Source organism: Equus quagga, chromosome 8 (assembly GCF_021613505.1).
Source record: "Equus quagga isolate Etosha38 chromosome 8, UCLA_HA_Equagga_1.0, whole genome shotgun sequence".
In the NCBI taxonomy this organism is placed as follows: domain Eukaryota; kingdom Metazoa; phylum Chordata; class Mammalia; order Perissodactyla; family Equidae; genus Equus; species Equus quagga.
In genome coordinates, this window is record NC_060274.1 from 41949534 (window position 1) to 41972220 (window position 22687).

Consider the following 22687-nt stretch of genomic DNA (forward strand, 5'->3'; position numbering starts at 1 on the left):
GTGCAGAATGGAAGGCCAGGCGTGGCTGTGGACACTGTCAGTGGGCAGTGGCACCTGGGATTGGGGGTGCACCCAGAAATGAGCTCAAGAGCAGCCACCTTGCTGTGTCTTGGCCTGCCAGGGGAAGGGCTGCTCACCTCACAAGACAGATGGACAGACAGACAGATAGCCACGCAGGCCTCCAGGAAGGGCCTGGCTCCATTTGTGTTGATGAGGTCAGAGAAGGGGAGAGCTCTCTTGGGTTTGGTGGCTGTTTGGTTTACTGCTGCTGTGAGGTAAGCAACGGAAATATTTGGGAAATCGATCTGTAGAGGAACTTTCACTATGTGCCGGGTGAGAGGGACCTCCCTGGGCAAGTGCACAACTGGGTGAACCGTCCCAGGCTGGCAAACTGCCGGGCACATGGTAGGCAGGCCCTAAATATTTACCAAATAATTCTCTCTTTCATGTGTCGTTAATAAAACATTTCAGGTAGGCACGCCAACTCTAAGTTGAGGAAGTCAGAGAGAAAATTCAGAGCACAAACTCTTCTTTTGGAAATGAAATCTTTTAGAAACGTACATCAAAAATAACGTTAAACAAGTAAAAACCATCGATCAGCTCCTTAACCAGACACAGAACTGAGCTCTGTAGAAATAAGGACAGACATGACCGTGAACTTCCAGCTGCGATCATTTTCACTGCCCTTACTTTGATTGTTGCTGAGGAGATGCTAGAGCCGTGACAGCTTATTGATACAGTCCAGGCAGGACAAAAGGCAGGTGGCGCCCAGGCCACGGAGCCAGTGAAGTGGCTAGAAAAGGAGTTAGTAAATGAGCTTTAATTTGGTCATTCTTGAAACAAATAATATAACGACAACATAAGTATCTGATAATAGTACGTAATGTACTGTTTATTAGATAATGTAAATCCAGAAGGATGAAAAAGAGTGTGCAAGGAAAACCAGTGTTTCGCTCAGTCACCTAATTTCACCCCCTTCAAGCAAGCATTGATAGCGGTTTCTTACGTATTTTCTCAAGATATTACTGTGACACATATTCATGTTACTTTTTTGTACACAAACAGCATATTCTGTACCTTCTCATTTTTACTGCCCTTGGGAATTTTACTTGCACAGTTTTACTAATCTTGGAGATTTTTCCCTATCAGTAAACACAGAGCTACCTCTTTCTTGTTAACAGCCGCCTGGTTAACAGGGACCGGGTGCAGCGAGAGGGCCTGCAGGCCCTGGGGATGCACAGGCCCATTTCTCACTGTCTTTAAAGTACAGTGACATTTTTCTTGTGATCCAAGAGAATATCCAAGAAATAGGAATTTTAACTAAAAAGAGGGCCTTGGTAATTGCGGATAAAAATTTGGTCTGAGCGGGGAAGTCAGAGGGAGCTGGGGTCCTGTTTCCTAATGGGCCCGGAGCCCCTCTCCTCTTTGGAAGCTCAGTTAGGGAGGCGGGTCTCTGGGGGTGGTGGTGAGATTGGGGAGCTTGGCATCAGCCCTGGGGGGAACTGTCTGCTTCCTCCCTCTCTCCCTCCTGGTGGAAGCTGGGAAGAGGCAGTTAAGTGGGCTGGGGGCTTTCTTCCTGCAGAGGGACAAGCAGTTCTGGGCTTTGGCGCTGAGACCCGACCAGGGCTTGTGGGGACCTGGGATCTAAGCTAGGCCTCTCTTCCTCCCACTGGGCCTTGGTTTCCCCATTTGAAAACTAGTAAGTGGGCTGGCCTTGCCCAGCTGATTTCTCGAGTTTTCCCTGGGTCAGCCTAGGAGCGCTGCTCAGTCGGCCTTAGGATGCCCCTTGAACAAAACAAGCGAGGGTTACCCTCTCTACCTGACTGTGCGCTCCTGGTTACAGTTGCACTTTGGCTCCAGGTTAGAAGCCGTAATAACAGGACAAACACAGTGGGAAACCTGGACCGTTTACCCTCCTTCCACCCACGGTTTGCGCAGGGCCTTGGGCGTACGAGCAAAACAAACATTTTGAACACCCTCTTGCGAGGGAGCGCGTAGCGCTGCCAATCATTAACCTCAGGCTTCAGGTGGCCGCGGCCCGCGCCCTTCATAAGGCCCGCGCAGCGCCCAGCAAGCATCCACCTCCTGGCGAGCATCGGTTACCGCCACCAGCCCAGCGAGCACCAGCCACCGCGCCGCCGCCGCCACCGCCCAGCGAGCATCGGCCCCTGTCCGCCACCCCTGCCCGGCGATGCCTGAGGTCCCCGCTGCCCGCGCCTGGCCGCTCCTGTTCCCGCTCCTGCTGGCTGTCCACCTCGGCACAGCCGCCGGCGCTCCCCAGCCTTGGCAATGCGCGCCCTGCTCCCCCGAAAGGCTCGCGCTCTGCCCGCCTGTGCCCGCCTCGTGCCCGGAACCCTCCCGGCCTGCGGGCTGCGGCTGCTGCCCGACGTGCGCCCTGCCGCTGGGCGCCGCATGCGGCGTGGCCAGTGCGCGCTGCGCCCGCGGGCTCAGCTGCCGCGCGCTGCCTGGAGAGCCGCGACCCCTGCACGCCCTCACCCGCGGCCGGGGCGCCTGCATGCTTGTGCCCGACACCGTGCCCAGCGCCGAGGCCACAGGTACCACCATTCCCCGATCTGGTCCCCTGCCCTGGGACAGATGAGTGGTCCTGGGGCGGGTAGGGGTACGGCTCCATCAAAGCCCACAGCAAGTGGGGAGCAAACTCGCCGGGCCCAGAGCTTGCAGCCAAAGCCTGTAAGGGGAAAGGATCTCGGGTCACCCAGATGAGCCCCATCATTGCATGGTCCTGCAGGAGGTGCCCAGGACAAGGGAAGAAAGGCCCAAGGGCAGGCACAACTTGGTAGGAGAGCTGGGGAGAGGGCCCAGCCCAGCCCACAGCGCACTCATCTATAGAAACTCAGAGGGTCAGAGAGAAGGGAGGCCATGGGGGTGCCCTGGAAGTGGGCACACCCCTGGCCCTCCTTTCTGCTGATGAGCGGGAAGCCCCAGTGGCTGGAGCCTCTGGGAAGGGCTGGGATGGGAATTCCTCCAGGGAAGCCTGTGGAATGTCCTTTGTAATTTGCATCCTGTGGAGTCAGTCCGTGCTTCCCAGAAGTTTACAGAACGTAATGTGAGAGTTTAGGCTGAAAACTTCACTTGCATTCATTGCTATAGAAAAACAGTGTTTGATGTGTATGTTGCCTCCTAAGAACTTGACAATCAGGCTCTTTCCTGCATTTGGCGTGATTTATTTGTAGTGGGAAGCAGAGGAAATGCCTCTTCTTCCACTCCCTCTTCCTACCTCCCCATCTGGGCAGCTGCAAGACGAGTGTGACGCTGCGAGGAGGAATCTCGTGGTTCCACACCCTGATAGCAGTGTGCTGGAGTTCTGGCCCTCCCAAGGAGGGGACACCGTTTCCTGCCGGTTCTCTGCCTTCAGAGTCAATGAAATGGAGTCTTCTCCATGGTTCTCAAAGGTCATGGCTTCCCCTGGGCATCCCTCAGGAGACCCAGTTCTCTATGATTCTGCCCACGCACCAAATCCAAACGCTAGGACTCTAACTGCAAGATATCTGGTGACCACCCCCTCCTCTTCCAGCCGGTGCAAGGAAGTCACTTAGTCTGCGGGAAGGCAGAGCCCCGGGAGTGGAAGGGGAGAGCGGCAATCTGGACCCACTTCTAAATGAACCCTGCCACCTGTTCATAGGGTACCACAGTGCGGGGAAGCTGAGGTTCCAAGGCTCCTGCTAATAGCCTGAGGAGTTGAACTGGAATTTTTCAGGGCTATTCCCAGGCCTCAAAAAATGTGCACGTGCTGTCCTCCTACTTTAGAAGCAAAATCACACAGCACCCTCGCCAGGCCCCCAAATTACTATTTTCTCAGAACAGAACTGGTCTTGCTGTCGCGCACCACTCTTCCCAGAAACGATCAGAAGCTCCTTTAAAGAGGGAGTCGGCAAAACTCCGGGTCAATGTGACCGTCCTATGGTTCAGCCTGGATCTGTGGGAAGGGAAGCAACTTCAGGGGGGACGGTGCGGACGCTTCGAGAGGGCTCATGGGTCTGCGGCGTTCCTTTTTCAGATGCAAAGGGCCCCGCGGCCCCGAACAGCGTACCCCCCGAGAGCGCAGAGATGACCCAGGAGCAGCTCCTGGACAGTTTCCACTTGATGGCCCCATCCGGAGAGGACCTGCCCATCCTCTGGAACGCCGTCAGTAACTACGAGAACATAAGGTCTCGCGAGATCTCCGACATCAAAAAGTGGAAGGTGAGGCCTGGGGCGGGCGGACCCTCTAGCTTGTGCCTGCCGTGCCAGGGAGGCGGGTGGGCTTCTCTCTGGTCCTGAGCCCCGGAGATGAACACTTTTCATCCCAAAGCCTAACAACCATTTCTCAGTTTAGCTTTGCCAAGCTTTTAACACAAGGGCTTTCAGCAGGGGAGCATGCTGGTTGGGAAAAAAAAAAAAAAAAAAAAGCCATTCCTGCTGTGCAACTTTAGATATCTTACTTCATGTCTCTGAGCTCATCTGTAAAATAAGAAAAATGTCTAAAGAGCATTGAGCTATACTGTTCTAAAGCTTAGCACAAACACTTTACACTCCCACTACCCCACTGCATCTCCTCCCCCTTTAAAAAAATGTACATAATATAAAATTTATTATTTTAACCATTTTAAAGTATAAAGTTCTGTGAGTTTTAGCACATTCACATTATTCTGCAACTATCACCAGCATCCATCTCCAGAACTTTTTCCTCTTCCCAAACTAAAACTGTCCCGATTATACACTAACTTCCCTGTAGCATCTTAATTGGCGTCCATTTTTAATTCCACCACTTGAGGGCGACAAAGAATCAAAGTTGGAGTGATAGGCTGATTTGTTAAAAAAAAAAAAGAAAATCACTTCCACAAACATGCACACCCGGGAAAGTGGAGGATGGAACCATTTTCCAGACACGTCGGGATTTCATCTGGAAATGATGACCAGTGGAGAAAAGTGTATTCTTATATTATCCAGATGAATGCCTTAATCCTCGCTTGATTTGGTTTACGTGAAATAACCTTGTCGATTACAGAGGAGAATTATTAAAAATCTAGAAATGTCTGCTGCTAACTTCTGGGTTCAGAGAGCTGTGCCCATTCTCCTTGCAACCAGATGACGGGAGCCAAAATTACCCACCGGGGGTGGAGGCGTGGGAGAGCTCACGCAGATGGGAAGCTCTGTCTAACTCAAGACAGACTCACACGCTCCTTTTACAGGGGAGAGATGGAGGCCCAGAGAGGGCACTCCAGGCCTGTCTTCAGAGCCCAAACAAAACCTCTTCCGCCAGCTGCCCTTTAGGCTGATAATTCCCTTTTTCTTGTCATTTATCCCAGTGTCAAATTGCTCTTTCAGGAGCCCTGCAAACGAGAACTCTACAAAGTGCTGGACAGATTAGCCAAGGAGCAGCAGAAGGCAGATGAGCTTTACAAATTTTATCTGCCAAACTGCAACAAGAATGGATTCTATCACCCCAAACAGGTATGTGTCTCCATGGGGCCAGTTGCTGCTGCCCACAGCCCTGCAAGGCCATGCTTTCCTCGAACAGGGGGTCCAGTCCCAAACATGCTCCATAAAACCCCACCACCGATCATATTAAGCAAGATCCACCCCCTGAGACTAGGAGCAGAGGGTCCCCGGTAGCCTGAAGACCAGCTCAGTGTTCACGGCCGGCGAAGGGTGCCTGCACTTGGCCAGGGGCCCTGGGCCAAGCGTTACTCCGTCCCTTACCAAGGCTGAGCAGGGAGGGACTTTCACAGGCTCCTCACGTTCTGAATATCAGCTCCTCATCTATAACACAAGAGGGAGGGAACCACCTACTTAGGAAAGCAAGATTTATTTGGCCATCTCTTACTTTTTTCTCCCCACAAAGGGAAAGGAACTCTATAATTAAAGACAACAGCTCTTTTTTGGCTTGCCAGATAATAAAAGAGATCAAACAAACCAAGACTTAATTTTGAGGAACCTTTTAGGACTCAGTGAAGCCCAGGTTCTGTGGATATTGCGGGGGGAACCTGAGGACTAGGCAGAGCTTTATAACAGATGAGGAATCTGTTGAGGAATGCGAGGCAGTGTCGGCCACCCATGGGACACGCTCCCCCAGGCTCAGCAGCGCTGCCATCGAGGCCATGAAAAAGACAGCTGTGCCCATGCTACACCACGTGACACATGCAGGACATCCTAATCTCCCTGGACACTTGACCTTAGTCCCCATTTTATGAGGAGGACCATGAGGGTGTTGGATTTTGCCATCGGTCATGGTCGTGGCTGGTTCATGGCGCCCGTGGCCTGGGCTCTCTGCTGCCCCGCCGTGTTCTCCGAGTGGTGCTGGGCGGCCCGGAGTTCCACCTCCCCCAGCTTCACTTCGGAGGCTCTTGACCTTGCATCTTGTCTTCGCAGTGCGAGACATCCCTGGAGGGAGAAGTGGGGCTCTGCTGGTGTGTCTACCCTTGGAGCGGCAAGAAGATCCCAGGGTCTGTGGAGATCAGAGGGGACCCCAACTGCCATCAGTATTTTAACATACAGAACTGAGAACAGATGCAATTTGATCTATTCCTTCACATGAAATATTTAAGTACACAGGATATTTATACTCTAGAATACACACACACTTTTATATATATATATGTAGATGTATATATATATATAGGAACTACTTTTTATACTCCACATATAACTTGATATATAAAGCTGTGGTTTATTTATTCACTCTAAGTTTATTTTTTTCTACACAGTAACTTGCGCCGTATTAATTTATATATCCTGAAATACTTCTCATCATGTCGTATGTAAATACTTGTATTTTAGCTCTTCAAAGCTTCCGGCTTCTCTTTTTCAAGAGCATGGGAAAATGCTGCCTAGAAAATAAAAATCAAATGTGTAGCAGTGATTTTTTTCAAGTGGCTTAACAGAGGATGCTTAAGCCCTGTGTAAGAATGATTCAGTCTGTATATTCCACGGATCCGAGTCTGGTGTAAATTTGCAGGGAAAGTTAAATGTTGATTATGTAATCAAAGCTGGATGTGGTGAGGTTGCTACATGTTAAAATATGCATTGGATATATTGTCAAACGCGCTTGCATCATGTAAACATATTGGGAATAAATACTCCACGCGGGAACGTTGTTACTGCTGTAGACGTTTATCGAATCTGCCGTGATCTTTGTCTCTGAAACCGCTCCATCCTTCACCCTCCCCTTCCTTACCCAGCTTGGGTGTTTCAAGTCTGAAGGCTCCTCGTCCCCCCTGCTGGCAGGTCTGCTCTGCCCCCCATGGGCTCCCACTGCCCAGTGGAGTCAGGTGGCTGGCCAGGCTGGGCACTCTCCATCTCCTTGAGCCCTAGGCTCTCTACTTGCGCTTGCCCTTCCTCTTGTAAATAGGCCTGAGTTTCCCCCATCTTTTTCTTTTTTTTTTTTTTGGAGGAAGATTAGCCCTGAGCTAACTACTGCCAATCCTCCTCTTTTTGCTGAGGAAGACCGGCCCTGAGCTAACATCCATGCCCATCTTCCTCTACTTTATACGTGGGATGCCTACCACAGCATGGCTTTTGTCAAGCAGTGCCATGTCCACACCCAGGATCTGAACCGCCCAACCCCAGGCTGCCGAGAAGGGGAACCTGCAAACTTAACCCCTGCGCTACCGGACCGGCCCCTCTCCATCTTAAATGCAGACAGAAACACTTCTTTAATTCGCGCCCTCATCTCTCTTCTCTGTCTCCCCTCAGCCTCTATCCTCCCAGGGATCTGAGTAGAGTCCTCCACTTGGCTCCCTGCTTGACTCTTCTGTTTGCTCAGCTGAGCCCTGAGCACAAGGGTGCTCTCTGCTTCTTGGATTCCTTCTTCCTTAAACTGTTATCCGCTTGCTCTTCCTGACACTGCCCACAATTCCGGCCTGCCTTGCTGACTGCGCCTTCCACCTTTCTCCCTGGGTGGGTACCTCGCCCATTCTTGCAGATCCCACCAGGGCCTCCAGGCTGCCTCCAGCCCCGTGTCCTGGATGCCCTCCTACCCTTGGCCATGGGAAAATGAGAGCCTCTCCACACACCAGGCTGCCTCTCTCCTCTTACGCTTCCCAGCTCCTCCCTGGTCTGGGCTCCGCCTCTTGGGTCTCCCCCTTCATCCTCGACCCCATGGCTGCCATCCTACCTCTGCCAAACCCTCAGGAGCAATCTGTGAATTCAGTGTATAATATTGTAATATCCTAAGAATATGGACATAAAATCCCCAACAAAATACTAGCAAACTGAATTCAGCAACATATTAAAATAATCATTCACTGTGACCAAGTGGGATTTATCTCAGCAATGCAAGCTTGTTTTAGCATCCTAAAGTCGATTAATGTAATAAATCATATCGATAGAACAAAAAGCCAAAGTCACACCATCATCTCTATAGACTCAGCAAAAGCTTTTGATAATATCCAACACTGTTGCATGATAAAAAAATAATTTAACAGACCCGGAATAGAAGGGAACTTCCTCAAGCTGACAAAAGGCACCTAGAAAAACCCCACAGCTAACGTCATAGTTAATGGTGAAAGTCTGCATGCTTTCTCCCTAAGATCAGAAACAAGCCAAGCATGTCCACTTCCATCACTTCTATTCAGCATTGTACTGGAGGTTCTAGCCAGAGAAATTAGGCGAGAAAAAGAAATAAAGAGTATTCAGATAAAGGAAGAAGTAGAACGATATCCATTTGAAGACGACATGAACTTATATATAGAAAATCCTAGGTAATCGACTAGAAGACTATTAGAACTAATAAATGAGTACAACAACACTGCAGGATACAAGGTCGATATAGAAAAATCAATTGTATTGCTGTATGTTTGCAATGAACAATCCAACAATGAAATTAAGAAAACAATTTCACTCACAATAGCATCAAAAGATTGAAATACTTAGTAGTACATTTAACAAAAGAAGTCTAAAATGTATACTCTGAAAACTACAAAAATCTTATTGAAAGAAATTAAAGAGGATCTAAATAAATGGAAAGCATACCACGTCCATGGATTGGAAAACTTGACATTGCGAGCATAGCAATGTACCCTAAACTGACCTACAGATTAAACACAATCCTTTTTGACTCTCAGCTGACTTCTTTGTAGAAACTGACAAGCTGGTTTTAAAATTCGTATGGAATTGCAAGGGGCCCAGTATAGCCAAAACAATCCTGAAAAAGAAAAGTAGGAGGACACACACTTCTTGATTTCAAAAATTTGCTACAAAGCAATGGTAATCAAACAGTGTGTTACTGGCCCAAGGATAGACATTTAGATCAACGGAATAGAATTGACAGACTATTCATAAATCCATACATTGATGATCAACTGATTTTCAATGAAAGTGGGAAAACAATTTAATGGGGATAAAAAGGTTCTTTCATCAAAGGGGGCTGAGACAACTAGATAATCACATGCAAAACAATGAAGTTGGACACCTGCCACACATTATACACAAAAGTTAACCCAAAGTCAATTAAAGACCTAAATGTAAGAGCTAAAATTGTAAAACTCTTAGAAGAAAACATAGGGGTAAATCTCATGACGTTGGATTTGGCAAAGGAGTCTTAGATGTCAAACCAAAAACACAAGCAACAAAACTAAAAAAGATTAAAACAGGCTTTATCAAAATTAAAAAGTTATGTGCTTCAAAGGCCTGCATCAAGAAAGCTAAAAAACGACCCACAGACTCGGAGGAAATATTTTCAAATTACATATCTGAGAATTGACTGGTATCTAGAATGTATAAGAAACTCTCACAACTCAATAACATAAAGATAAATAACCCCATTAAAAAATGGGCAAAGTATGTGAACTGAAATTTCTCCAAAGAAAACATACAAATGGTCAATAAGCACATGAAAAGATGCTCAACATCATGAGTCATCAGGGAAAATGCAAATCAAAACGACAATGTGAGACCACTTCACACCCAGTGGGATGGCTATAATCAAAACAAGCCAGATAACAATGCGGGTGATGATGTGGAGAAGTTGGAAACCCCATACTCTGCTGTGGGAACGTAAAGTAGTGCAACCACTTTGGAAAACAGTCTGGCAGTTCCCCAAATGATTAAGCATAGATTTACCATATGACCCAGCAATTCTACTTCTAGGTACATATCCAGGGTAAATGAAAATAGATGTCTATGCAAAAACTTGTACATAAATTTTCATAGAAGCATTATTTATAACAGCCCAAAGGTGGAAGTAATCCAAACGTTCAATGGATGAGTGGATACACAAAATATGGTATATCCATACAATGAAATATTATTGGGCCATAAAAAGGAATGAAGTACTGGTACACGCTACAACATGGATGAACCTTGAAAACAGTACGCTCAGTGAAAGAAGCCAGTCGTAAAGGACCTGATGTTATATGTTCCATTCATACGAAAGTCCGGAACAGGGAAATCTATGGAGACAGAAAGCAATTAGTGGTTGCTTAGGGCTGGGGAGGGGGATGGCAGACGATAGCTAAAGGGTACAGGGGTTCTTACTGAAGTGATGAAAATGTCTGAAAACTGACTGCGGTGATGGTTACACACGTCTGTGACTACAGTAAAAACCGCTGAGTTGTACCACTTTAAATGAAAGAATCCTGTGGCATGGAAATTATATCTCTATAAAACTGTTCATAAAAGATTTTCAGGTTGGAATGACACTGTCAGAGCCGAGCTAGTGGAAGACTCTGGAGTCAGTGGCTATGATGGATTTAAGGAGAGGCTAACGGAGGCTAGAAGACCAGGGAGGAGCTGGTTTATGGAGGCTGCAGATGATGATCAGGGGAGGCAGACTGGGGTACAGAAGGGACAGAGAATCAACTTCTGGAAAGAATCACCTGCTCGCTGGCTCCAACTTCTTTCCTTCTATTCTGTTTTGAACCCATTTCAATCAATTGCAAAGACTCATCATACTCCCGGGTTTATAGCACACTCTCATTTGGCCGGTGCTTGGCACTCTTACTATTTGTTCTATTTTTTAATAATCTAATAAGGATCTGTGGTCTCACTATCCAACTCGAAAACTAGAATTCTGGCAATAACTTATCATCGTTCATTGCTTCGCTTTGGATTTAGTTTTATCTCATCTATACCTATTTTTTAAATATATATAGATATAGATGTTTTCTTTTAGATTCTTTTAGTAATTTTTTTAACATCATAAAAAGTGTACCACGCAGCATGTGTGTACCACCCACTGTGTGATGGATAATTAGGGACGTGGAATTTAGACTCGATGCTACAGGGCTCTGCATCACCTGCATCGTTGCATGGCCTGCAGTTCATTCATTAGGGTCCGCCTGTTGCAAATACGCCACAGTTTATTCACGCGGGCTCCTGTTGGTGGGAGTCAGGTTATTTCCAGGTTTTTAAAAATTGCAAAAATTTATATTCTCTGAGACTACTTTACTCGAAATCTTCTTGTAAATTATATTTGATTGTTTGTTGCCAGGATATTGAAATGAAACTCATTTGTGTATATTATATCCAGCCATCTCGCTAAATACTGTTATTATTTATAATAATTTGTAGGTTCTGTGATGATTTCCATGTAAACAGTCATGATATCTGCAAATAATGACAGTGATCTCCAATTGTTAAGTCTTTATTTTTTTGGGAGGGTCTTACTGTATAAGCTCAGTTCTCTCATACCACGTTGAACGGAAATGGTGAGAGTGGATATCCTTGTCTAGTTCAGTTTTCAAAAAGGGACTTCTTCTAGCATTTCTCCATTTAAGATGACGCTTACTGGTTTTTGTTTTTTTAATATGTACATGTTATCAGACAATGGAAGTTCTCTTACAGTTTTAATTTATTAACAGTCATGTTATGTTGAATTTTTCAAACTGCTCTTACTGTGTCTATTAAAGTATCATTTTTGCCCTTTAATATACTGTGATTAATTATATTTATATATTTATAGATTTTCTCATATTATTTTGTATGCCGGAAATAAACTCAAGTTGGTCATGGTATAATATGGACCGTGGGACTTTTACGTGGCTGAGCGCAATGCTCCTGTACGTTTTTGTCTTTGTGGGTTTACGCTGTGGGGTTGTACTGGTTTTGTAGGATAAATCTAGGTATAGTCTTCTCTTTTCTACCTTCTTAAAAAGTTTTATTGAATGGGACAATACGTTCTTTAAGTTTTTGGTGGAACTAGTCAAATCCTTTGGACCTGCTGTTTTCTTTATGGGAATATTTTAAAGTATTCCTTTAAATGCTGTCACAATTATTGGAATATTCAGGCTTTTGGTTTGTTCTCCAAAATTATAATTTCTAAGAAATCTTGTATTTTGTTTAGGTTTTCAAAATGGGTAATATCTAGTTTTGATAGTATTTTATTATAAGCTGTTTACCTTCCGCTTTATCTGTTACATTCTGTCTGTCAAACATAATATTATTAGTTGTAACTTTCCCTTTTTGTTCTTTACAGCCATTCTAGGTGTTTGCCTATTTTGTTAGATTTTTTCAAAGAAAAGATAGGCAGAATCAATTGCTAAAAATCAAGACATATTTTATTACATGATCATATTTCTTGGGTTAAGCTGGCCAGTTTTGAAGCTTCAGATCTTCTAAATCTTTGCTGATCCTTTTCCTTCTGTTTAACTACCAATAATGCCAGAGGGTCATTATATTAATTTTCAAATAAATAACTTGAAGACATAACACACAGGAGAAGTAATAAAAAATCAGAGCAGAAAGCAATGACAGAAAAAATGTACGACATTTTATTAGGTCCCCACATGTTTAGAATGGCCAAATCCTCCTGGTTCATTTACCCTCCTGTTGTCTTGTAGAGACTTTTTCTGTCTCTAATACAACATCGTCTTAAACTCTACCTTGTCTGATATTAATAGCTACTCTACCTTTGTTTTGAATAGATTTTGTCTATGTCTTTCCATCCCTTTATTTTCAATCCTTGTCAGTTGTAATAAAATTTATCTTGAGTTTTGGCAATTGAAACTGCCTATCTTTATTTTAACTGCCACATTTTACCATCTGTTTAAATCAGGGTTTCTCAATCTCGGCGTCATTGACATTTTGGGTGGGATAATTCTTTGTGGTGGGGGCCGGCCTGTGCATCGTAGGAAGTTTAGCAGCCTCCCTGGCCTCCACCGCTAGATGCCACTAACACGCTCCATTGTGACACCAAAAATGTCTCCGGAAATTGCCAGATGTCCTTGGGTGGGGAATAATCGTCACCACACCCTTGTCAATGTCTGTGATTGTTATTTTTCAGGTGTGTCGATGTGTTAGTCAAACTCAGGTAAGCGGTTGCTGTAGCATCTGTGTGGCCTTGACCCAGTGAGGGGCGAGCCCTTGGTCACTCATTTCTGTGTGTCTGGGGGATGGTGGTTGGGAATACAAGGTGTTTGGGGATGAGCCTGGGAGGGCAGAGGAGTTGTGAGTGTCTAGCTGGGCAGCTGAGGGTGGAGTGACCGGGGAGAGGAGAGCCAGGTGGTGCAACTTCACGTGTTTACTGTATAGGATAGCACTTAGAAGGAAAGGACCAAAAGGTGTGGATGGCAGAGGTTGGGGGTTAAGGAGAGTGAGGACAAGAAAGGGCAGGTGATTCAGTGCTTCCAGGAAGGCAAGTCCAGTGGGCTTACAGAGCAGCATCCCGTGTGCAGCTCACAGCTCAAAGCGGCTGCAAAGGGCCTGGCAGGCTCCTGTCCGGCCTTCCCAGACACTGGCTTGTCGCTGAGGCACCCCATAGCTGGCTCCGAGAACCCCATGGCCCGTTGGCTCCTGCTCCCCCCATGAACTTGCTCTGCAGGCCCGCTCCCTCCCTCTGCCCTCGGGACTTGGCAGGCACCCCAACCCCCAGGACTTACCCTCTTTTCCCTGGTTTCCCATGTGATCTCCTGACGGCCATCCCCCACACCTCAGAGCCCTGAACACTCACAGGGCTCACTGCTCAGCACGCAACTCTGTGATGAGGGGCCTGTCTTAGATGTTTTATTAACGTACCAGTTAGGGCTCTAAACAGGTGATTCCTTGACATACAGTTTATCCTTCGAGGCCTGGAAGTCACAGGCTCAGAACTTTGCCTGAAGTGGCTCTGTGACAAAGGGTAATTGTCCCAAGGCAGCAGAGAGGGGACTGAGCCCCCAGAACAGACCCCCGCTCCCTGAGCATCTCCTGGGGTCTCTCTCCTATTCCAAACAGAGGTGGAGCGAGAGGGTCTCAGGCCGGGAAGTGGCGCTGAATCCTCCTGCACGTGTTTCACACCTGTCCCCCTCGGACACGAAGCCTTCCCTGAGTGGTGACAGATAGGACAACGGGGGACAAAACCTAAAGGAAAAGAGGGCCAGTCACGAGGTGCGTCTACTGATCTGCTCCCACCTGCCCACTCCTGTGATGGGACCGGGGTCAACACCTGAACTCCTGGAACTCAAGGCTCACAGCAGACATGACCCAGCGCCTCCACGGGGCCAGTGGAGGCCTCCGGGCTGTCTCCTCGGGTTCTCTTGCGGGAGGTGGAAGCAGGCAAAGGTGTTGGTTTACGAAGCCTTTTAGTGCCCCTGGAACAGCCCACCCCCTCCGGATGATTTCATTAGTAACCTGCAATGCAGAGCCAGTCACTAACAAGGGGTGAGGGACTTCTTTATGGTAAAAACTTTATTTACTATTTATAAATACATTGCAAGACGAACTTTTCAAAAATACTTTTTTTCTTCAAAAACTTAAAAAAATAAAGAAAAGCTAATAGGTAGGCAGAATGTCTCGAGACCCCTTTGTGTTCTCCAGGAGGGCTGTGCGCAGTGTGTGTCCACCCCGGAGGCCGGCGGTGGTGCGGGCCCCCTCAGCACCCACGCCGCCAAGCTCGAGGGCTGGCCTTGGGGCACTGGCCCTGCGCAGGCTCTTTCCTCGGTCATGGCCGTAGTTATGTTCTCTAGCATTGCTAACATCTCATCTAGGATTATCTAGTGTAGGTCCTAGCATATCTGGACTATGATGTATACAATGTTAACAGGTCATGAAGAACGTGTTTTCTCTGCATATATGTGTGAGTTAGAAAGAAAAGCAGGATGCGTCCCAGTACAGCAAGCACGGGCATTCTGTGCGCTCCCAGGGTCCTCCCTGGGCTCCCCAACAAGCCATTCCTCTTTCTTGGCTAGATAAAATTAGGATGTTATGTTTACATTGTGCCAAGGAGGACAGAGGCGAGAGATGAAAATAAATCTCCTTCACCTTTAAGGAGCTAACCTTCAAAAATCAACTTGGTCTTGAATTGTTGAATGGAAAACACTATTCTCTATGGTCATCGAAGAATCGTGCTATTATTCGTGATGCCTCTGAAAACAAGGGACTGACTCTTGCTGCCCCGCCGCCCCCCCTGCCCTGCGGGGCCACCAGGAAAGGCTGTGTGTTCAGGGAGCTGCTGACAATGAGGGTCAGAAATACCCGCCTTTAGAGGTTCCCAGAGTTCCCCAGAACATCCTTGGTCATGGTTTTTTACAAATAAGACTCTATCTTATTCTCTCCACTAGTTCCCAAGCAATGCAGGTCACTTGAAGATAAGAAACGTCTTGGTAGAGGAACCCAGGCCCTTGCTTCAAAGACGTAAGCTCCAGGTGGTGCGTGAGGATATCCAGACACCAGAGTGCAGGGGTCCCGTCCCCGACCAGCCTGCGCTCATTTCAGAGACGGGGGAAGAAGTGTTCATCGACAGAAGCAACACAGTCACTGCGGCATGAAGCAGAGGCAGAGTTCCAGGACAGTGTGAGGTCCCGCCGCGCTGCGCTGCAGTTTACAAGGATTTTTATAGGAAGCAACGGGAAAAACCACACCGCGTTTCACTGATGACTGGAAAGTAGAAAGATGCTCAAGTTCACCATTAGAAGAACCCTAGGCATTTCAAACAGCTCTTTCTAAACTTTGGTTTAAAAAAAAAAATCAGATCACCACAAAAAGAAATATAAATCGAGGCTGTAGCCAGCTGCTGATCATGTCGTTGGCAGTCTTTTGTGCAAAATAAGGCGTATTTCAGCTCCACATGAACTAAAACAAAAAGGAAAAGAAACATATTGAAATAACAGCCCTCCAAACTGAAAGAGCTCAAGTCCTTCCCAGGATGATCAGGTTGACGCCGGGGTGCTTGGCGCTGGGGGACCCCCTAGACTCTGTGACAAAGCGAAGAACACTGTCAGGGGCTCGCAGGGTTCACTGTCACAAAGAGTCACCCTGAAATTAGAATGATTTTTTTCCAACTTGCAAGGAAACAAAACTTATCACTAAAAATGAAAATTTCTTCTGTTTACTTAAATTTGTCTTGAGAAGATGAAAAGAAATACACATTTCTTCTTCTTTTCCCCAATAGAGCTCTGATATATTAAAAGAAAAAAATATTGAATATGATAGCATTCTTCAAAATAATGGTTTAAAATGTCATTTTTTGTATTAGATTTAAATAAACTTTATTACAATTATATTAATCAAAGACTATCAGAATAGCCCTAATACATTATATGGGAAAAAAATAGCCACATCCTTTAGAAACACGTTTCTTTGGATTAAAAGTTTACCTGTGAAGGTAAATGAACCATCAAAGTTTAACTTTGAAAAACCTCATATTATGTGCGTATGAATGTTTACACGTTCTAAGTTGTTTCAAATGAAAGGAAGCATCTTTGAGACCACCTGGCCACAGACCCACTTCCCTGCGTTGTTCAGCTAGGTCGGGGCCTCCCTGCCCCTTCTTGAGGGTTCTGTCCTGTGTGTCTGTCCTAAGGGCTGGCCGCAGCCCCGGGTCCCCAGCCCCGGGCAGGCACAGGCCTGCAGCCCCTGCCTCCCACCCCAGCCCTCCTGGGAGGCCCAGCCCCAGTCCCAGCTTACGTGGCTGCGGGTCGGTCTACTTGCTCTCCATGCTGTAGCACTGCACGTCGCCTTTGCCCCTGGCGTCGTAGCCCGGGAGGGGCTGCCCGTACTTGTCCACGCACCAGCAGAAGCCTCGCTTCCGGCCTTTGGAAGGACGGCACTGCGGGCAGAGCACACAGAGTGAGGGGGAGCCCCGGGGAGGCTCCCACCATGGGGCTCCTGATGATGAGGGCAGGTGCCCAGGACCCAGGGTGGCCCCAAGCATGGCCTCTGCTCTGCTGAGAAGGCCCCAGGAGAGGCCAGGCAGGGCCCTGTGTGCACGACGTGGTGGCGTGCTGCCTGTGCAGGTGGACTCTCCAGAAAAGCAGCAGGCGGTACAGTTTTGTGTCCCTGGGGTCTCGGGTAGACGCTGGACTGTCGGCCCCGCAGGCCTATATGCTGAATGAGGGAATGTGAACGCCCCTCCCGCCTGCCCGTGTCACGTCTGTGTCTTCCAGAGCACACCCCATGCCGCACACGTGGACCAACCCAGTAGAGTCTGCGGAACAAGTGACTGAAAGAACCACAGGGACAGAAGACCTGACTGGAACGAAGGACTGTTGCACAGTGACTGGCGGAAGACAAGCGTGATAAAGAGGCCAATGACCAGTGGCCCCTGAGGAGGACGGGGCCTCTGACCAAGGGTGTGACCATAAACACTCTGGGGGCGGCCACACCGTCCTAGGGCCAATCCTGCAGGGGCCGTGGGACCCGTCCAGTCAGAAGGCCGAATGAAAAGCTGCCCTGACATATCGTGACCCAAGGAGGCGCATCTATGGCAGCTCAGAACAACTACACCACCAGTGGGTTTGATCCCTTGCAGCTCGTCACTGTCGGGAAGGCCTGGGTGAGAAAGGGACCAACATGGGACCTCAGGGTGAACTGTCTGTCTGAGGACCTCACGTCAGGCTTCTTGGAAATTCTCTACAATCGTTCAAAACGTCAGTCCATGAGGCAGTGCCAACGAAAGTGTCAACATGTCGGAGTCCCTTTATGGTTAATAGAGGGCCCGGGTGGCATCGCACTGCGCGGCGGGTCAGGAGGGAGAAGCACCAGGCTTCAGGGTTTTAGAGCGAGCGGCCCTGGGTCAGCCTCGGGTGCTGTCATGGGCCGGGAGCTGGGGCTGCGGCCAGCACTGGGGGTTGGCAAAGTTGGCTTTTCCTCTGCGTGGGGGACAGAGGGAGAGAAAGGAGCACTGCACGAGGACGCTGCTCACCTGCTTTTTCTTGTAGAAGCCCTTCTTGTCGCAGTTGGGGATGTGGATGCCCCTGGGGCTGAGCATGTTCAGGAACTTGAGGTGGTTCAGCGTGTCCTCCATTTCCCGGCGGCAGGGTCCCTGGGGAGGAGGCCGGCTTACTCGGGAACTCACTCTGCCTCATAAAATCCCGGACACCCAGGGAGCCCTCCCGAGTGGGACCTGCAAGGTGCTCCCCAAATACCTTTAGCCTCAAATATCTTTTGCCGAGTTAGTTGTCGACATTCCTAGAAGGATGCCAACCACGGCTCGTGTCACTCTCATGAAATCCCCAGAGCAAGGCACAGAGCTGGGGACAGAGTCCCCAGAGGCCAGGACATGCAGAAGCCGAGGGAACAAAATGAAGCGGCTTCATGAGCACATTTCTCTGAACCTCAGGGGCCTGGAGAGCACATGACGCGCTTTTATGGATGTTATTTCTCTTGACCCTCAGGAGACCTCCGAGATCGGGAAGGGTCACATCCTTTACGTAAGGAGGGGTTCGAGGCTGCCCACAGCATCCACTGGACCACCTGGATTTACCGATGGCGCTTTCGAGTAAAGAGTGACTATGGCGCCCCCTCCACCCCGCTTCCCTCATCCACAGGAGGAAAAGCTCTCACGTATTCTGTCTCGCGCTTGGACTCGGAGGAGAAGTTCTGGGTGTCTGTGCTCTGAGACTCGTAGTCGACCTTGTAGCGCTGGCTGTCCTTGGCATGGCCTTTCTTGATGACGTCCATCTTGGTGTGGATCGTGTGGAATTTGGGGTCCGGCATGCGGTGTGTGCTGGGCAGGGCCTGGTTGTCCACACTCCCTGCACTGTGGTCCTCCTCCGACTCACTGCTGTTTCCTTGAAAAGCACAAGGGACACAAAGACTGTTATGGATATTTAATGACATTCTTCTTAAAATCTTACTACTGCGACCAAGTCACATCTAAGCAGAAACGTTATTCAACAATTCCAAATATGTTACAAAAAACCTTGATAAAGTGTTGTTCCGTAATACTAGTAGAAGAAGCCACCTTTTAAGAATGAAACCTGACGTGCTTTCAGGAAGCAGGGTGCCGCTGAAGGAAATGCATTTCACCTCTCAGCTTTCGAATGCCTCTCACCCTCCACCAGCAGGGGGCAGACTCGAGCCAAGGAAGGCTCCGTGGGCGATTCAGAAACGCGCAGGACTGCTGCAATGCGGTCTCCCAAGTGTGCGACTTGGTGGACAGGCACTTTCCCCGCGCCACCCGGTCCTGCTGGGGGACGATGGCAGCAGTCTGGGCGTCAACAAGCCCTGCAGGGGTTCCGACGCTCACTCAAGTTTAACCAGCGCTGGCCTAAAGTGCTAGCAGGCAAAAGGCTCCGAGGGATCTCTGTCGGCTCAGATGGGGAAACTGAATTCCTCTCCACAAAGCGCCTTTGCTGCATGTCCCCAGACTCATGCAGGCATGTCTGGTGGTGTTTTATAGGTCCCGCCGTTCTATCTCAAACACTCACTGCCCATGCAGGGTCTGGGACACCCAGGAGAGCTGCACAGACCCTGCACATCCTGGGGCACTTTCCCAGGTGAGTCCTTCCTCCCCTGTCTACACAGGGGCAAACAGGACTCCGACAGCACCACAGCTCCACTCAAGGCTGGCACCCCTTCGTGCCAAAGAGCTTTCAGTCCCTGCAAAGGAGGCGCCTCCTGCAGATCTCTTGGGGGAATCAACCTGCTGATGAAGACAGACTTGACATTGATGTTGGGATGTCCACAGTGTCACGGGGAGGTCAAGTGTACTGACTACATGGGTGGCTGATGTATAGCTAGAATGCTCTCTCTGTTCCTCTTCCAGGATGAAATTGGGGCGGCTACAGGAGAAGGGCCAGTGGGAGCCCCTTCCTCTTGCCTGGCTCTGCACAGCCAGGTAACTGTGAAATGATCATTTCACTCGACAAGCCACGCCCTGACGCCTCCCTCCCCGGAGGGGCTCTTTTGCCATCTGGTCCTGAATCTACTACGCCTGGGATGCCAAGTGCCCCGCTCCAACTGAACCCTCCAGGGAACACGCCTGTCACAGTGGCAGCCCGCCCGCCTGCTGGGAAGCTCGCCAAGGCCTCTGGCTCTAGGCTCTGAGGAGCAAATGCCTAGCTCTGGGAGGGCTCCCGGCGGGTTGAGTGCTGCAGAAAGACACACTGCTTCTGCTGCAGACGCTCCGCTCTCTCCTGGAGGCACAGGACAGGTGCACTGGGAGAGTCTGGGGAGGCCCCTCTCCTCTCTGGGTCTCGATTTCCTCACCGGGGAAACAGTCCCATGGCGAAAAGGAGCTGCAAAGTTCTCAAGGGGTCCAGCGTCTGGGGAAGCACAAATTCCTCTAGCCCAGAGCCTGCTGGAGTAAGTTCTTAATTGGTAGAATTTGGTTTCAATTTCCTTTCATCTTACTGTTTTTTTTTTTTTTCCTTTTTCAGGGAAGCACTGGGGCAAAGGAGATGCTAAGAGTACGTAAATAAACATATTTGCATTTCTTTCCTAAGAACTCTGAGTAATTTCTTAAACTTCCTTGGTTTGTTTCTAATGCCTGCTGACTTAGGCATGAAGAGAAACCCTTTCCATTTAAGCAACAGATCACTTTAACTTTTGACTGTCGTTTAAATTCACATACCCCTCCCCGCCAAGTGGATTTTAGAAGTCACTTAGATCTTTCTATAATCTTATAATAAACCACATTAACCTACACTATGGAGCTACTCTGGTAGTAATCACAATGCACATTATAGTCTAACTAAAAGAGACAATGTTTATAAGCACTTCAAAGATCACTTTTCGAATGTCCAAAAAAGGCATTAGAACAACAAAGTACACACACAGCAAACAACATAGCTTTGCCCTGAGACACAAATGCATCTAAGGATTTTAAGTCTGTCTATTAGCATAAAACAGTGTATGTTTTAGGCAATTGGAATTTTGCCTTTCCACCAATTCTGGAATGGTGTTTCTCTGGGATAAATGGAGCCGTCCCTGCCTAGCAAGGAAACAGCACCAACGGGAGTGGAAACCTGCAGGTGTGGACATTATAAGGGGACTTTCCTCTGCTAGCCCTAGGTGGGGGCTTGCCCACTGCTCTGCTCAGCTGGTGGCTGGAGGGGGGCGGAATTCTCCCAGCCTTCAGCTATGTGGGCACTTCACTCATAACTAAGTGAGGCTGCCTAAGCCTGTCCGAAATTTAGAGGAACAGCTGCCAACAGAATTTAGACTTCTTTTCTAAGGGAACAACATGATGTCCTTCACAGAGCCGCAGGCCTGGTTGTGGTCCAGACAGTGGAGCAACTCTGCCAAATATTAGGTTTTCTACTCTTCGGGGCTCCTGTGAACTGGACCTCATTCCTTCCACTTCAGCTTGACACGGCATACAGTCTTGGAGTTTATTCCAACTCTCTGCTGACACTGAAATCTATGAGTCCACACTCCCCGCAACCCCGCACCTGGGGGCTACACAGGCACCAGGGCGGGTGGTGCACAAGGAGGACGACGCAGGAGTGGCAAAGACGGTTCAGCCTCCAGCATCCTCCCTGCCTCCGGAGGACCTTGGTGAGTCACTTCCTTCTGAACGTCAGGTTGTCTCACTGTAAAAGATACCATTACTGGATTCCCACCTTGCTGATTTTGCACACCCCGGGATGTGACACTGCTTTGAAAACCCTAAGTCCGTGCAAATGTTAGTATTTTTAAAGACAGGTACAATTTCCTAAAACGTGCCTGCCCACCTTCCCTGGTCGCCTCCCTGAGCCCCCGGCCCCCACAGCGTCCTTGGCACGAACACGCTCGCTCCTAGATCGTGGGATACCGAAGCCGCGTCCCAAGGTTGGGCCGCACAGTCCACGCCCATGTTCCCGCGCTGCGCGGGCGCACAAGTCGGAGAATCTCTGTCCTGGATCTTTCCATTGGCCGCCAACCATGGTATCACACCCCTCCCTCCCCAGGAAATCTTCGACCCATTTTCACCGAAAGCGCTTTGCAATTTACAAGCATTCTGCACTCAGGGAATGGAGCCAATACAGCGCCGCCTGCGGAGGGGCCCTCAGGCGAGCGCCCTCGCCTCGCAGGGCCTCAGTTTCCCCACGTAAAACCCTTGCGGCGGGGAGAGCAGCAGAGTCTCCGCAGCGGCACCGTCCCATACCCGGCCTTGGCCAAAGGGCGGTGGGTCTGGGGTGCTGCGGCGGCGCACCTGGCGCGGGCGGCTCACCTGGCGCTGACGGTGCGGGAAGCAAGTAGGCGCGCAGGCGGCTGGCGGCGCTGGCGTTGGCGCAGAGCCCGCGGCCGTCCAGCAGCGCCTGCAGCGGGCGCGGCTCGCCGGGTGGCGGCTGGCAGCGGAGGCCGGCGCCGCAGCGCTCGGTGTAGACGCCGCACGGCTCGCCCTCGCGCAGCGCGCACGTCAGGCAGCAGCCGCAGCCCGGCTCGCGCACCAGCTCGGCACACGCGGACGCAGCGGGCGGTGGCGGGCACTGGGCCAGCGCACGCGCGTCGCACGGCTCGCAGCGCACCACGGGGCCCGCGCCCGCCACGCCCGCGCCGGCTCGCGCCGCCGGCGGCCCGCGGAGCAGCGCCAGCGCTGTCAGCGCCGCTGCCCAGAGCGCGGGGC

The 22687-nt window shown here is 49.4% G+C and overlaps 2 protein-coding genes across 2 annotated transcripts in view; one reads left to right on the forward strand and one right to left on the reverse strand.

Annotated features, from left to right (window-relative positions):
- The first annotated feature begins 2056 nt into the window (after positions 1-2056).
- IGFBP1 (insulin like growth factor binding protein 1) lies at positions 2057-7096 on the forward strand. Its single transcript, XM_046669062.1, has 4 exons — positions 2057-2555; positions 4019-4203; positions 5329-5454; positions 6373-7096. The coding sequence occupies exons 1-4, from the start codon at positions 2192-2194 to the stop codon at positions 6502-6504; spliced, it is 807 nt and encodes a 268-aa protein (XP_046525018.1). The 5' UTR covers positions 2057-2191; the 3' UTR covers positions 6505-7096.
- A 7482-nt stretch (positions 7097-14578) lies between these two features.
- IGFBP3 (insulin like growth factor binding protein 3) overlaps positions 14579-22687 on the reverse strand; it is an 8565-nt gene continuing 456 nt past the window's right edge. The window contains exons 2-6 of the mRNA XM_046670373.1: positions 22292-22687; positions 18700-18926; positions 18059-18178; positions 16822-16963; positions 14579-15987 (exon numbers count right to left, since the gene is read on the reverse strand). Coding sequence (XP_046526329.1) covers positions 16838-16963; positions 18059-18178; positions 18700-18926; positions 22292-22687 — 869 coding nt within the window. The 3' untranslated portion in view covers positions 14579-15987; positions 16822-16837. The remainder of the gene's footprint in view (positions 15988-16821; positions 16964-18058; positions 18179-18699; positions 18927-22291) is intronic.